Source organism: Dufourea novaeangliae, unplaced genomic scaffold (genome assembly GCF_001272555.1).
Source record: "Dufourea novaeangliae isolate 0120121106 unplaced genomic scaffold, ASM127255v1 scaffold8, whole genome shotgun sequence".
Lineage (NCBI taxonomy): Eukaryota > Metazoa > Arthropoda > Insecta > Hymenoptera > Halictidae > Dufourea > Dufourea novaeangliae.
The window spans coordinates 145,403-163,128 of NW_015373923.1; the positions used below are offsets into that span (position 1 = coordinate 145,403).

Consider the following 17,726-nt stretch of genomic DNA (forward strand, 5'->3'; position numbering starts at 1 on the left):
TAAAGTTGTAGATTTATAACTTTATACCTGCTTAGGTCTGGGTCGATAATCGTTTAACGTAAGGATGAAAAATTCTTCGTTTCTATGTTGCAATAAAAGCTGCGATTTCATTTCGACTGTTTCGGTGAAACGTTCATTGGTGGTTTTTTTAGTATTAATCGGTGGTGGTCAGCCAAGGAGTAGCGCTATCGCAAAATTTACATCGAAAGAGCCTGCCTTCGTAAGTTCTTGGGTGGGCTATTCTTTTTTTTTTCTTTCGTGAATACTCCCCTGCACAGCAGACGAGATCCTGACACTGACGCATGTCGCCAATCGTGGCACGTACGCGTCGCAGCCGCGTCACGGAAATTGCTTATCAGGGGTGAAACAGAGTGCGCGGCTTAGGGCGCGGATGGGGTGAATATGCTTGGATGAGAATAAAATCTTTTGTCGGACGATCGATAAGTTTGCCCGAGAAGAAAAGAAATACTCGCTAGGAACCATGAGTGTTTACGAGCGCTGGTGACTGGGCCTCGGTTAAGGACTTGGTTAGGTTTCAATTAAATTAGCTTTCTTACCCGGGTCAAATTAAGATGTACCCTACCGGGCAGAAGTTTCGTATCGCTCTATCATCTCCAGACGAAACCGAATTCTTTCCGTTAATGAACAAATTCAAGTAAATATAATATAATCCGTGATAATCCGTTTAGGATTACTTTCACAGATTCACCGATGTAAAGTAGATAAAAGTAGATAGATAGTAGAATAAATAAAAAACAGAAAAAAATGAAAAAATATAGGTCTGTTTAATATCGATATTTTCGACTTGAAAATAACAAGATACAACATATACATATGTATACATATATGTATACATCAGTCTCGTACTTTTGAAATAACGATTTACAGATCTGGACATTAAAAGGTTAAAACTAGACGATTCCAGTCGTATCGGTTCGGTATACGAAGATTCCAGCGCAGTCCGAATTTCGAATACCCGCCTGGGAGTAACGATGACAAATCGTTCGCTTAAAACAGTGGGAAAGTTTGTCGGCGTGGGTACATTTATCCTTGCTCCATTTCGCCGTTCAATTGTATCATCGGTGGACCCGTTATCGGTTCACCGCACGAACGAAGACCGATACACACCGTGGGCATGTACGATCCACCGGAGGCATTGATTCGGTGCCTGCTGTCACGAACACCCGCATTATCGCGGAGACATGTTCGAAACAGTTGGACCCGACACGTCACAAACCACGTAGGATACGTGGGTCGCGATAAGATTACCCTTATTTTCCGATCACATTCGGCTTCGAGAAGAAAGCGCACACTAGAACGAAACGTTTTTCCTTCTTTCGTGACTGGAATAATTTTTTGGTAGAATTCGCCGACGATAATACTTTCTGTCCTCCTCCTCCTCCTCCTCCTCCTCGATCTTCGAGGGAACGTTTTGTTTGGGTTGGGCCTGCACGTCGAACCCCAAGAATTTCGATTGGCAACGTGTCCTCCTCGTTTTTCATTCATTTCAGACGAAGTGGAAACATCGGTCTGCGGTCAGACGACGCAACAGTAGCGGGCCACGGCGTTGTCCAACGCCTACGCGAAACGCGTAGGCAACGTACGTACACGTCCAGCGTGCCACTCTCGTTACATTCCGATCGTACCTCGCTCGCATTATAATTTTATCCTGCAAAAAGTGTTATATGGAATTTTCCACGAGAAAGAACTTTCATCAATTTTGTACTGTAAAAAATTACTTCCTCGCATGACTTCTTCGTAGGAAAAGCCAGTTTAGCGATACGGTGCCCATAAACAGAATTATTGTGTCGGAGGCCTGCATGAATAATACTTGATTTCGAAAAAAGCCTGGTAATGCTACAAATATATTTAGCGAGCAATAACTCGCCAACAACGACGCAGACCTAAAGAAACTAGCTAAAAGGCGGACACGTTTTAAAGTACTCGCATGTAGGGATTGGACAGTTACAAATCTATTCCGACAGAGAATTTTATAGAAAAAAATGTCTGTACAGTCAGGTATGTTTTTATTGTAAAATTCTGTGCTTCGAAGAGTTAAGGAATTAATTGTTTTCTTAAGGGGTGAGTTTATTGGTAGATTGTGCACATCTACAGGAGCTGTGGAATATTATTTCGTAAGGTGACAGGAGTGATCACAGAAGTGCAAGAAATGGCCTATTACGGGCTCGACTCGCCCGTCCGATAAATTCCTCCATTCTACCATTTCTCACAACCAAAAAAGAAATCGTCCCACGAACTTTCGAGACGAAGTGTACCTATGTATTATGTTTAATAGAAAGTCTCTGTTGGAATAATGCCCGCCTGACTTGAAAAACTTTTCTCGTTACGCTTGTTCGTTCGTCGAAAGTAATTCCGTTGTCCCTTTTCGCGTGACGGTCCGTTCGCACCGGCTTGAACTGCACGTCTCACCCAGTTTCGCAAAATAGCAAATTTTCACCGAGCGGCGGGAGATTAAGAATGTTCTCCATGAACGTGTTGGATAAAAGTCGTAGCGTTAATGGGGGGAGAACGGGCTGAACGATTCAAAGGTGAGAGAGATGTTTATAGAAGGGGGTGGTGGGGTAGTTCGGATACGATAAGGAAACTCCAGGATGAAGTTGAGCCAGTTTCTTTTTCCTTTTCTTTTTTCTTCAAGCGAAACGAGTGCCGCGGGTTAAGCGTTTCTGTCGTTTCGCTGCAATTGAAACAATCCCCGGGTTTCCATTAAAGCGACGCAACGGGTTGGAGGGGGTGTAGAGACACGCGAGGGTCGACTATCGTACGAGATCGGCTTGAAATCATCGTCCTCGCTTACGAAACGTTCCTCCGGGGGCGGGCGAAATCTCTGACCCGGAGGAGCTGAAACGGGGGGTGGAAAGGCTGTACCGCAAAATAAATTTCGTTAGTCGTTGTCCGTTCCGACTTTCGGGGATTGTCTCTTTTTATTAGATCCAGTGAACCGAAGGTTGTCGGTCCTTCTCCCGGTATCGATGGGTCTACCTTTTTCGTTTCGTACAACGGTTCATCGATTGCCATTCCCAGGGTTTATTGTCTGGAACATATTACCGTTACGAACCCAGTCCCTGATCGCACTTAAGAGGAACTATCGCGGTTTTCTAATGTATATGTGGAAACATTAACCAAATCCAAAAGAATTGTTGTTATTCCAATTCATCTATGTTTTGTCTTTAATTTGGTGTTAACAAAAGTGTAGAAATAGTAATACAACTAAATTATAATGTAACCTTTAAAATAACAAGTGCAAAGAAACAGTAAATATCAAAATAGTAATTCTTTAGTAAATTTTTGAAGAATAACCTTTATTGTATTAAACTCATTACATGGTGTCTATATGTATACTAATCTGATCAAGAATTCAGTTCGGATTAGGAATTGGGTTTGTGACGGTATTACGATCGAAAAGTTTCGAAACTTTTTCATCACAAGTAGTATGTGAACTTACTACCAGTGTTTGTCGTAGTTACGCAGTGATTTTCCCGTTGAAGAGGGTCTTTTAGGTTCCCCTGAATTAGAAAGTAACTGGGTTTGATGATCGTTATCTTATCTTCGTTCTATCGGAGTCGGGGTAGAATGTAATCCTATTTTATCTGTTTAACGATTATTATCGTCGTACAGCCGATTGTATTTCTATTAGGTTATCAGGAACGAAAAATGGCAGTTTCCGTAACTCGGACGAAAGAAAACGTCGGGAACGAAATCGACAGTCACGGGAGCGAAAGACAGTCAAGTAACGCGGGACCTCGCGGGACGGGTATACTATATGTATACCGAGCGTGTAAACAGGAGTCGAGTTACATTTGTTCGTCTACATTTTCAATAATACGTTTACACATCCCTCTAACCAAGGCCAATTCTTTCCCGTTCCTTTTAGTGTACCGTTACACTAATGCCCACTCGTTACGGAACCCTGTCTTCTTGTAATTCCATACGCCCCGTCGCCGTCGTATCGGTTCTGCTTGCTGCATTGTCGGATTTATCCAACGTCATCGCCCACGCAAATAGGGAAAAGCGTAATCCTCTAATAACGATGATCAAACGTTCCCATTGTACCGTTCTCGCCGGTCTGTGGGTGAGATTCATAACAAGACGAAATCCACGAAAAGAGATCGAGTGCGGACCAATGTGGGTTCAGTTACCCAGGATGCGTCGATTCGTTATTCGAAACTCTTTATCTAGATAATGAGAATTTACCCATCTCTAAAGTACGGATGGATACGAAAGAGTCCTGACGTGTTCTGTGATTATTCTTATCGTTGTCATTTAACGGAATTGTCGTCAACAGAGTTTTCAAAATTGGTACATTCACGTTTCGAACCGATACGACTGGAGATAGTTTCAGCGCATCGTCCCTTTCCTCGACAGATGTAATCTAACCACTTTCGGGGAGAATCGATCTCCATCGTACGCAATACTTTCCAATGCCCGTGTGACGTTGTTTCACACGATCGCTCCCCGGATTTCCCCGTTCCAGTTCGCGCGACGATTAATCGTCCTCGTGACGCATCGCTGTACGACGACGACCGATTAGAACTGTCATACTCAGCGGTGACGGATTTTCATGCGCTAGAACGCGACCGAACAAAGTCGTATATCGCGTCAGCTGGGTGGCCGAGGAGACAACTCTTGGGTCCTGGGGAATCGATGGATCCTGTTAATGTCTAGCGCGAATCATACTTTGTATAAGGAGAAAGAGGATTGGCAGGGGACGTGGTATAAGTGCCGTGGGAAGTGGGGATCTCCTCTAAAATGCGGGACAAAAAGGCTCGTTTGCCCGTGAATAATAAAGAGATTAGGCGGGGGTAGAGAAGCCGCGCGAAAATAATCGTGTTAAATAGGTCGATCGATCGGAATGTTGAGGTGACACCGCGGCAACTTTTCAGGTCTCTCTGTCTCTCTGTGTTGGTAAACTTTACTCGGAACGCACGGAAAACGCCCATATACACAGTGCCTGACCAAAAAATTGGGATCACCCATGATTTTACATATTAATAAATTTCATATATTATTGTATGTAAGGTTTTATTATTGTTTACTTTTGCGAGTTTATTGTCAGGCAACTCTCCCGACATGAATCCGATTGAAAACGTTTGGAATTTTCTTAAAACCCTTGTATACGCATCACCTGTCACCACGATAGATGATTTAAAAGAAAATTCAAAGAAATTTAAAGAAGGGCTCTAGTTTCTGCATCGGTCACTTTCGATTTACATCTTTCAGTGTGGATGAATCATCCGCGCGTTGCACATATCCAAAGTGTAATGTATAATTCGCCTTGACGAGAATGTACATTCCGATACTTGTTCGTTCTAATTCCTACAGCTACATTCCACGTTCGTTCGGCTGATCCACGTTGAACGGTTTAAACGTTACACCCGGCTACCCGCATGAAGCAGCGAATACCTTTATCGTAAGGTTTATTTTAATCTTCGAAACGTTCGACTCACAGGCACGTATCTTCACAATTCGACGCTTATAGCCGTACCTTCGTTTCAGGATAAAACTGAAACGTGTGATATTAATCGCCATTTCTCGGATATCCTCGCGTAAAAGCTTCCATTTACGTGTTTCTATCATTTGGTCAATTTAATCCAAGGGTTCGAGTGTTTGTTTTTTTTGTTCTTATTTACCAATCGCAATGTTTCAACGATGAAAATTATTTTAACAAACGGTAAATCTACTTCCTTACATTTCTGGATGTTTTGTACTCGAGGTCAAACTAAGGTCACCCTACTATATGTCATTGGATTGCACTTCACCTCGACTGTTACGTCACGATGATAAAAATATGTATTCTCGTTAAAAAAAAAAAAAGAAAACAAATCGATGACCTAGAAAATTCGAAAAATATGACCTTGAGAAAAATTTCTTGTTTATCCTAGGTATTTCTCCCTTCCAATCAAATAACAAATAACTAATTGTCTCCTCTCACTTTAGTATCTTTCAAAAAACAAGTGAGACATCGAAGGTGTGACACCATCTATAAGTATCGATAATGAGAAAATATAATGAACTATCTGTACAATCGTCTCGGATGAGCGAATCGTATCCGTCAAGGGGATATTAATTGAAAAGTACGAAAGGTCTGCGGAACGGATCCGCCACGTTTCCTCCAAAAGGCAAAGGTTGTTCCCATAGACGACTGGAAGTTGCCCCTCGAAAACTTTGGTGCGAAGAACGCTACGTTTGCAAAAGCTCTCTCGGTCAGTCGTGGGTGCATAGCAAATGCACTTTACCGTCGCATATACGCGGCGGAGCGATGGCAACCGTGTGCAACAGCGTCGCAGCGTCACAGAGTGCATTTATTACGGTTCCGTGGCTGCGCATCGACTATGTAGATTTCTCTCCGCTCTTACGTTTCGCATCCAGGCTTGGGGAACGACGAAATTGCTTGGAAAGGAGTATCTTCGTCCGCGACGTAAAGCTTCGCCATCTTTGTTGTGTAACATCAGTTCCGATGCACGTGTCTGTCGAAGATACATCGAAAATACTGCTACACGGAAACTGTGCGAACCGAGCGATCCTATTCAGGGGAGCATATTTTCGCAGCTTTTCTTTCGGGTCGATGTACCACGAAGCTGTTTACGATCGAACGATGGACATACAGAACTATTCCTATATCCTTTCCAATATGAACCCTTTCGTTCCCACTGTCTAGCCATTTCTAAATTACGAAATAAAATATTAATATCATGTATTTTTTCATATCTGTGAATGCATTATAGTTTCTTCTGGTCTTGTATAGATGGTATGGCAGAAATTTGTATTGTTTTAAGACTCTCTAAATATTCATATATCGCGACGAGTGAGCGAAATTGTTTTTTAGATTATTTTCAGAGTGTTTTTACCAGCAGTTTACAATTATTCGGAAGTCCAGAATATGGTCAGTGTATTCGGATCTACGGTGGAAAAATGGGAATACAAAAGCCGTGAACACGCGAGTTGCATGGAACAGGTTGGAATTGCCGACGGAATCGAAAAGGAATCTTTTTTTTGTGTTTCTTCCAACCACTCCCCCCCCTCCCTTTTTTTTCGGTCAAGCCTTGTGTGTCTCGTTACACCCTGTATATCGCGTCGGACCACGGGAAATTGCATTTATATGCGATCGCCGTGCGAAACGCAGAGAGAAAGAGAGAGGACAATAAACCTGCGCGCACTACTGTTTGTACATACGCGCTGTATACGCGCGCCCGTACACCTTTGCGCGCTCGGTTGTTACGCACTCGGGTGGGCGCTTGCTAATTGGATTACGTGACACGTGTAGCTTGAAGTCAAACTGGATTAAGGGACAGTTTGCCGGACAGAGAGGCATGCATCGTGTGATACAAAGCGGGTGGGAGACATCAAAGAGGCCCACTTCGGTGTTTTCCGATCGGTTTCCGATCGATCCACGATTCCGAGTGGAGGTATTACAGGTATTCGCCTCAGGTGATTCGGGTCACAGATTGCGCAGACTGTGGGGAGAGTAATGTTTAATGAACGAGATATTAGAAGGAATTAGATTAAGGGGATATTCCCACTCTGACGTGAAAAACTTGTTCACTGGTACTTTTGATCGAATTATATTACTGTGTGAATATTGTTTTTTATAATTAGAATGTCGGTTCTCGAGGAATAATTCAGCAAGCACGGTTTTTTCTGTTCATCGATCATTACGTTTCACGAGCGCAAACTGATAGAACAGTAGATTGGTTAGGGGGAATGTGGTGACCGAAATATGTATATTTCATCGGACGTATAATATTGTCTCGTGAAAAACAATACGTGATTATGTATGATAAAGGGCAAAGAAGAATATTCGCGATTGCTGACAATTTTTCGTAACAAAAGAAATCGTTTCATTGACGCTGGAGGTTCAAAGACACCTACGTCAACGGAAAATCCAGATACCAGATATCCTGCGTCTCGGACAAAAGGCTCGATACGTTCGCTTTTCGATAATGAATTCTACGCCGATCTTTTAGATATTCGCTTTCATCACTGATACCAGAAATATTATTTCTGTTAAAGTATATGTATATAAAAACTGTCTCTATGCTTATTTTCTCGATGTATGTCCGATTATTAATAACCAAAACAGCAAACGCAAGAATCTATGTTATATTTCGAGAATTACTTAAACGCCCGGATAAGGTTGGGCATCGAATAGATTCTCTTTTATAGTGTCCCGAACTAAAGGCAACGGCGCTGGAGTATCGCTCTGTCTTCACGAAATGAGAAAATTCCTTTCCAGCTACCTCGACAGGGACATTTTATGTTTATCCACGTGCCATCGCCATAGTTTCGCTGTAAGAGAAGACCTTGTCCACATTGGAAGTGTCATTGCTGTCGAAATAATTAATGGATCGAGTCAGTCACGCTAAAATGTAGGAAATTTTCTCATGGAATAATAACAATTTAAATGTTTCTTTTGACTTTTTCCACATGTCATTTAGCACATTTACAGACAAATGACCGAACACTCTGAAATAAGCACACCTAATCCTTATTTTGTATATGTATACAATCTGTATTCGTTGTATCTTTTTTTTGTATCTAATTTTCTTAATTATCATTATTTCTTTTCATATCAAGGGTTTTCCCGTTAAATAAATTAGATTAAATTAAATAATATAGGAATCATTTTCATAAATTGATCTCTATTTCAGGAAGAAATACAGCAACGTCGATATAGAATGTGCTAATATATCGAGCACTGTTAGGATATCAGAGGAGTTATTGTGTCAGTTGCGTTCGATCTCCTTGATACCAACTGACGCTTTGATATCGTAGATGGTCTTTGTCACGCAGTATACTGCACAGATGGCTGGTATACACATAGTTTCTTGTAGTGATAGCATGAATGCGTTCCAAAGCAACAAACAGTGGTCAGTGGTATTACCAATTAAATTACTTTTGTCGTAGCAGAATCCATCACTGGATTTCCAGACATTACCATCACCGGACGATTAGAGGCACAGTTTAACGGCTGATATATCGATATACGAGCGAAACGAAAAACAGATAACACTGATCCATTTCCAGACATCTTGCGTATCCACCAAAAGTCTGGCACCGCCTACGAGTTTTCCTCCGTTGACGGACGTCCCCGAATAGATCAATAGCGAAAGTACAAGGGTGTTATGTAACTGGTGTAATAGGTCGAAAATATAGGATCAAATTTTTTGATTAGAAACTTCAAAATCGACTTTGAACATCTGCTTGGCTAACGAGTTCTACGAGTTTCAAATTGAATCTTTAAAGTGAATATTCTCTATAAAAATTCTATTCTATCTAAAAATTTTTTACAGTATACTTCACAAATCACAGTCAGTAGCCCAGCACTATTAGCTTCCTACGTTTCATACCAGGAGACAATATCGCTATTAATCGTTTTCGCAAGTAGTAATACCAAGTAACAGTCAGACACACACCTCTCGTGACTGGTCGTGACACCACCAATTTCCTCGGAAACTCAGCCTATCAGAATCAAATTTATTCCACTTGTATATCGTCATGAAAAATCGTCCTCCGTCGGGATGCACCGTCAGTTCGACGACACCCTGTGTACGACATTCTGTCAAGCGGTCACATATCGTAGCGTAGACGGGGCTATTGAAAGTTTTCGAGGTACCGCCGCATAATTACTGTGTGCGCTCGTTTCACCGCAGAACTCGAGCGAGGAGGCATCGATCGTGTGTGCCGTTGCCATTTCAGAGTGTTCCTGAACGTGCAACGACACGTACACTACTGCTCGTAAGTACGTGGACTTTCAGTCTGTACGACGTATACATATACGATGTGTTTCGTGAAAGCTTACATATTTTCGGTTACATTTATTATTTCATATTTTTTCCTTATTTTATCTCCACTTATAGTTACATTTCACCTACTTACTTCATAATAGCACAAGCCTCGTCCATTGAGCTTTAATATATCCTAAGCATTATTCATTTTAATCCGCAATGAATATAATTATTATTTATTTAGAATTAACGGGCAAGGCCCGATACAATAAATAATTACAATACTTAATATTAAATATTTCATAAACTACTCGCCACATGTGGCTGAAATAAATATATTTGGACACAATTAAAAAACTAGTGTTACACCTGGGGATCTCTCCTTGCGAGTCTCGGGAGGAGCCTTCGAACACTCATCGATGATTTACCGTACTGCATATTCGATAAGTGTCTTTGTACTTAGGAACGGGAGTGTACATATACAGGGTGGACCAGGAAACGTGATCAGCTCAGATTATTCTACTGTCAGCTGTTCGATCGGCAATTTTTATTAATATAAAAACGAATCACTTTTTTTATCGAATATATTCTATCCTTTTCTGGAGAAACATTATTTTCCAACACGATTTCAAACATGGCACACTTGATTCGTTTGTATTTTAACCACAATACATAAGAATTGAAAATTTTCAAGTGTAGGTTTATCTATAAAAAGACTGTTATTTTGTGGTGACTTTGCAATCTTCGGAACAAAATGGGGTTGACAAAAAATTCGGTACAATCGTCACTCTCGTTGAATCATGTTACACTAGTCAACGAAAATTTGCGATGCACGCATTCGGGGAACTCGATACCCAGGACCGAGAATAGGATGACGAGAAGGCATAGTCGACCTCTCGTTTCTCTGTATCCGTGACAGGGGCTGTCGCCTCCATTCCGTCCGGAGAGGCTGTCGAACCGTATTGGTCGATCGATCGGACACTCTACGGCGTTCCAGCTACCTCTTCCGTCGCTTTTCTTCGAATTCGGGGTAGAAAAAACGGCCATGGGTTCCGTTTCCTGTTCAATCTCGGGAGACAAAAGTACAAGGGAATGCCCTAGCATTCTGCGAATAGCATCGTTTGATGTTCAGCTCGTGAAGCTTCAAAGCCTTGGGGGAACAAATGTTCGAAGAGGACACTCGAGGCTATTGTCGCGGGAGGAATCATCGCGACTAAAAAAAACAGAATGTCCGTTCGTGAATTATTCAGCGATCAACGACAATTAATGGACATTACTTCCGCAAGGTGACGCGGATAGACTGTTTTCTTCGATGATAAAGTCGCTTCTACACAGTCGGGTGGTGATTAACGAGCTAAATGGGGTGATCCTAAATACCAGGACAATTTACAGGGGATTTTCTTTCGTGAAACCGATCGTCCATTTGCGTGTGATTCTTGTAATTATACTTTCGTGAAATAGTCACATGAAAACTGGGGTCTTCTCCAGCTAGATTCGTGAAACGGACCACTGTGCGTCGACGGGAATCGAATGAGCGGAACATATCCATCGGGGAATCGAACGTCTCCACGAACGGTGCTCCTTTATGGATCGTTTTGCGGAGCAACGGGAAACGATCTATTCGTCGAGTTACTGCGCGTTTCACCGTGGCGGTAAACACTTACTGGAAAGTGGGCCAGTATCGGCGATGAAATCTCGAACGAAAAGAAACTAGGCGATCGGTCGCGATCGAAGGATTCCTCGATCGTCGTAACGAGATTTCGACAGGGTCACGCGCGATCTGGGCGTACGTGTAAATCTCCTGTTTCAGTTTCCTCGACGAAGTTCTGCGAAAGCTGACGGAACTTCGACACGATGCTTTTTTCTCCGGAAACATCCAGCTTCGTAACTATCGGAAAACCAATCGGGTGGCGGAGCAGTTTGAAAATAATTCTCAACCGAGGAAAAAGCTAGGATTAACGTTATTCCCTTCTTTCCTCGCCACAGCGAACTGTCGAGAGCGACTCAGGGGTAAAAATTTATAGTTGAATCGCGAAAAGCATTCCCCTGTTGAGAAATTCACGAGTGTTTCTCGATTTTCTGGAAGCACGATACGAGATGAAAGTGATCGATCATCATCCATGGGTGCAGAACTCTGTGTACTTTACCACCGACTTGTTTGACACGTTTTATTGACGGTTCCAGGCTGAATGGAAAAAGAGATCCATCATCTGTGAATATATTTTTCTTAGTTTCCATTGGGTTTTCCGTTCGCGCATCGTTATTTAAAAATTATGAGACTGATGTGTTGTATTTCGTCATTGTTGCACCGGTGCAACACTGGGCGTTAAAAGGTTAATCTGTCGTCTCGGTTCGAATCGATTCTCTGTCTGCGAGGCGAAGTTATTAATCGGATGACAGTCCGCACCGTAATCGAGATAACTTTATCCGTCTGTAATTGGCTCGATTGGATTGACGAATAGGATGCCCCCCCCTCCGGCCCGCCCTTCCCCACAGGATCGTTAACTTACTTGTAATTTGATCGATCCGCCGTATTTACCTACGTGCTCGACGATCTTAAGAGAGTTTCTCGGATGTGGGGGAGAGTTTTTTTTTCGTTTCCAGCAACGCACATCCCTTCGACTCTCGAGAAGCCACTTTGGACTTGGTTCTGGGAATTGTCGGAGAAACTGTACTCCCTCGGACACTCGGAAGAATTTTTTCTTTCTGTCCTATAAGAGGAACGAGGGATAATGCGTTTCTCGCGTAGCGTATGTGCTCTTAGTCAATTTCCTTGACGCGTCTACGACTCTGGTATTTCCGGATGATCGATTTGTCGCGTTGACGTGGGTACAGATTCTCTTAAATGTACTTCTTTCGGTTGTTCGATTTGCAAAAACGCTAATTGTGCATTCTCGACTTATATTTATGATGTAAATTTATTTTTTACTGGATGTTCCTTTTGTTACACGAGAGTATTACAAAATATTATCTTAAAAAACTAAAAACAACATTTTTCATGCAGCACAACCCCTTCGGTTTGGTTGCGCCATTCGTACTGCGTGCCATTCTGTATATGAAATTGAATAAACGTGCTGAAAATCGTGTTTTTCGGTTTTTGTCCAGGTGCTGGGCAGTCGGACGGAATACCACTTCGTGCACAGAGCTCTACCGCACGCGCGAAGCAAAAGGTCCGTGCCGCACATGAGGAGATTGAAGGTGGACCCTTTGGTAAGTTATCCCCTCTCGTGTCCCAGAATCTCCCTATATATGTACATCTAGACCCCAGAGCCAGAGTGTCTTGAGTCCACTTTGAAAAATAATGACATTTTACATGTTTCCTATATCAAATATTTTTCATTCTTGCCGATGGTAAAGATGATTGAAGTTTTGAATGTAGGTACATAATAGTCTAAAAATGATATTAAGTTAATATTTTTAAAACGGTGTAAAGTACATCACTTAGGGTAATAATACGAGTTCAATAATTTCCCATGTTCTCCCCACGTTGGCGTACTTGATATACATATTTCATCGATTCCGACCGTTCGCGCGTTACTTCCTTTCCCAGTGGTCGAAACCAAATCGTCGCGAGCAAAGTGTTTAACGTCCGTTTCGAAAGAAAGAACATCGCGTGCTCCGTTGGTGAACGTCACGGGGAAAAGCAGACGGGCCGTATACGTGGGCGGGGATCGCCGATATAAATGTAAATGGAATACCCAATTTCCAGCGGCGAGGTTGAACATAATCGAACGAGGAACAAATTGGTCGCATAAAATTACGATCCTTTTGACGAAGTCGCGCCCGAGTGACCGTACCATCGATCCTCCTCCAGAGAAGAACGTCCTTCTTTCGCCCATCCGCTCATACATTTTCATCGCGTGACTCGTCGAGAACCGTATGTTCACCTGTTCTATCCTTCGCTAACATCCGTGGACGTAGGATTTATTCGGTAATCCTCTCCTGAAATCGCTTAGAGTATGCTTTACGCTTTCCTCTGTACCTGGAAGCAACATTTTCTTTTTTATCGTTGTTCGTTTTATTAATTACTCGAACCCTTTTAAAGGCAGAATTAATCCGTTTTGCCCTGGTGAAGAATTAAAGAGGCGGTACGTAGGTGGCGCTGTAATGAGATTCGCGCGGGAATGTTTTCAGGTGCACACAGCTGTTCAACAGCCTGGATTCAAGAGGGTGAAGAGGGGCTACAAACCGTTGAGCGTGGACAATCTGGTCCCTGTGTATCAGATGAAAAACCCATCGAGTCTTGGGAACACTGACCCGTCGGACCCGTACTTCCAATACCAGTGGTACTTGAAGAACACTGGCCAGAACGGCGGTAAACCAAAGCTGGATCTGAACGTGAAGGCGGCCTGGGCTCAGGGCGTCACCGGGAAGAACGTGACCACGGCTATAATGGACGATGGTGAGCTGCTCGTATCGACTTCTCCTAATAGAACTTGTCTCGTTGTCGAAAATCTTAAAGGTCGCGTGAACGTATTACGGAATAGGAAGACTAATATGTACTGGTCACTCGAGACGTAGGTGTTGTCGTGTAGCAACTATTACGTAACGGGTAATTGTTTTGGCAATACGAAGGGAAACATGGTTAATTCGACTTATTTATCGCTGAGATTATTATAACGACAGTAAGTGACCGGTGTTATGACCGTCCAGATTGCACGTGAACGTTCACGTAAACTCGAAAGAAAACAAGCGTTACAGAGTCCGTCTACCGTTTGCAATTGACTTATCTTACTCGAGGGTTGTATCGGTAATGGACCGTTTCGCGGTTTTAACGGGGGAAGCAATTTCACCGGGCGGCTTCTCGAGATCTCATTAACAGAAAGCGGTTTAGCTTAGATTATGGCTGGCACGTGAACCTCTCCGCATTCTTGAGGTTGCATGCATTAATTGCGACCCAGTGACGCGAGGATAATCGCTCACCGATACTGCTCCGACACGAGTTCCTTAATTATCGTCCGTGTGTTTCTTACCGTAACATTTTACCGCCCCTTTGCGATGGGCGTCGTTCTAGCGACGAACATGTCCATGTGTAACATTCTTCGTTTGGAAGCTTACAAGGTGTTTCGAATTTCTGGTTCGATTTTTCAAACGCGATTCCAATGAATTCGGAAGGGAAGTAAAAAAAGAGTGTATTACAAAGTAATTGGTGAACGAACAAATGTACAGATACAATTTATTGTACAAAAATTTACACAGTATTGTGTACACTGAAAATATTAGTTTACCAATATTTTTAATTTTATCGTTTTATTTTTTATCGGTCGGACAAGCTTCTGCTCCGTCTGCGTTCGATACGTTTTACATACATGTTTCGATAATATGGAAAAAATTGCGCACTTTTTTATACGATGATCAACGTCCTTTAAACGTCGGATGTCTTAGAGCCGGACGCGATTGTCGAGCAACGCGATTACGAATGTCAACTGCTGCCCACGAAATGCGATTAAGTTTCAGAATTGCTGTTCCTTGAACGATGATCGATAATTCTCGAGGGTCGTTCGTGCACCTCGCTGGCCAGTTTTCCATCGTTTGCGAAGGGTCCTGGGACTCGATACCAGTCCACCGGACCCGTATAATCTCGAATATCCAGAGATACAGCTTGTTAAGGATTTCAGTCTTTTGCGGCTTACCGTCCGTGTTATCGATTTCGGGCCGGCAATGATTGTCCCGCAAACATCCCCGTTAATACTCCGGTATCAGCGTCCGTTGTTGATCGCGCGTGGTAAATTGCAAATCGAACGAGAATTGCAGTCGAATCGAAATTCGACGATCTACCCTTCTATCGACCCGTTTTTCCGTCGCGTCAATGGTTGACATTCGACGATGGTTGTGATCAGTGAATGTGATGATACGTCCCACGAAAACGATATTTAGTCTCCCCGTTAATTGCGTCCGAGAGCCAGGATTAATCTTCAGGGCGAACTATAATTGGACTTGGGTGTTATTGGTTTTCTGGTAAACTTGTAACGGACTTCGGAAAGATCAGGACGGATCCGATGGTGTTTCCCGTTAGCCTGTGTAACAGATTGCAATTTCTGTTACGCGTTACGTAAATCCAACGACACGGTCGTTAAACGTGTTTTCTTTTCCTTCTGTTTCAGGTGTCGACTATATGCATCCGGATCTGAAGTACAATTACGTAAGTACGTCCATTATTTCGCCTCACCGTGCCGAGATTGTATTCCGCCAACTCGTCTGTTTTTTTATTTTCATCCCAAGAGACGGCGATAGTTACGGAACTGACGACGAACTCATCCGTCCCCGACATAATTCTGTTCGAGCCAATTTCCGGACCGACGCGTCTGGAAGCTTCTGGTCTGTTCGCAGGTTCAAGATTTTCTTTCACTTTGATCGAACAGAAACCGATATTTGTTTCAACGAATCGTTAGAAACGGTCAACGATCCGATCCTGTTTGAGTTTGTTTCCGAACCAATACGACTGGAAGCTTCCGAATCGGTTAGACATTCTATCTCTTTCATTTCTATCGAACAGAGGCCGATATTCGTTTCAACGAATCGTGATTAATATTCGTCGATCGGAGAGACGGGAATTCGAGCTCGAGAGTGAATCTCGTGGTTCGGCAAACAAAATGACCGACAAGTCGTCCCCCATGCTAGCTAAAGCTCGTTAGCATAACATCGAGCTCGCCTTGAAATTTAAATTACGGCCAACGGGCGTGACCTTTCCCGCCGAACGAACGACGATAAAGCTCTCCCGCCGCGATTTTCATTTCGTTCTCGAGATCATGGGGGCAGAGCGTCATCGGCGGTGTGTCCTCGCGCGCGGCGTTGTGGCGCGCCCAGCTCGACACAGGCGACTGCTGGACGCGGTCGGTGCATTAAACGTTAATCGTCGGGGAAGTCGAAGGACATTGGGAGCAGCTGAGAGGTCTCTGTCGTGGCTCCCACGCTGGGAAATGAAATCGTTGAAAAATTACCGAGTCGCCTATACGTGAACGGCTCCGAATGATGTACTACGAACTCTACGAATAATTACAGATAGAATTCGCGGATCACATTTAACGAAGTTTTTCATAGTTTCATTCGATCGTTTGACCATTTCTTCAGCATCCGATCGACATCAACGGAGACACTCTGGACAACGTATCGATTCATATCACGTATACTCCTCGATCTTCGGCGATCCACTTGACACGAGCGGAACGAGGTGAAGAGAGCCTTCTCGTTAAACGTGGTTCAGAATCCACGAGGCGTTTTTCTCCAGGGAAACATCTGCAGTGAGCGACGGAGGTTTAAATGGATATGAATTTCCGTTGTTCCCCGTCGACAAAGGAACAAGCACCGTTATACATACGTATATTGTTGTCAACGTCATTGCAGGGAACATCGGGGGGAATACTTGACCCGTTTTGCGAGCCAATTGCGCACTGTTCGCGGAATATAAACATTTCAACTCGCAGGATGCTACGATTAAACAATATTAAACATCGCTCGGTAGTGTGTTTACGAAGAAACCATTCAAAGGGGTAAAAATAATGGAAGAATAACGTTTCCCTCGGTCGTCGGTGGCTCTTTTCTCGTTCATTCGACGCGACGCGAGTGTCGGGTCGACAATGGCGAGAGAGACCCGTCTTCCAGTGGAAGGAAGGTGGAACAGAAATACTGGAAGACAATGCGTCGTCCCACGTGCCGCAGAAACTCCGTAATCAACTTTGTGTGTCTGGGGGCTGGGTGGGGTCGAGAGAACAATGGGAAGCGAAAGTTCAGCGTTGCGACACAGAGAGCATCGTTTCGGGGGGAAAGTTCGCGTGGAAAAATTCATCCGTCCGCTAATTAACTTCAACGCGTTTCTCACTACAGTTCACTACTCGTGTTCATGACGTTACCGAGTCCGTGGATTTATAAATGAATTTCCACGAAGTATATTCGGTTCTTTGAACTGAACCGGCGTACCTACCTAGAATGAGATCGTCGAGAAATTCTTGAATTGAAGTTTCTTGTAATTGGCGATGCACGGAA

The 17,726-nt window shown here is 43.2% G+C and overlaps 1 protein-coding gene across 1 annotated transcript in view; it reads left to right on the forward strand.

Moving 5' to 3' along the window:
* The window catches only part of LOC107194753 (neuroendocrine convertase 2-like), a 35,441-nt gene that overhangs the window by 727 nt on the left and 16,988 nt on the right, over window positions 1-17,726 (forward strand). The window contains exons 2-4 of the mRNA XM_015584442.1: window positions 12,849-12,953; window positions 13,878-14,145; window positions 15,848-15,885. Of these exons, the coding sequence (XP_015439928.1) occupies window positions 12,849-12,953; window positions 13,878-14,145; window positions 15,848-15,885 (411 nt within the window). The remainder of the gene's footprint in view (window positions 1-12,848; window positions 12,954-13,877; window positions 14,146-15,847; window positions 15,886-17,726) is intronic.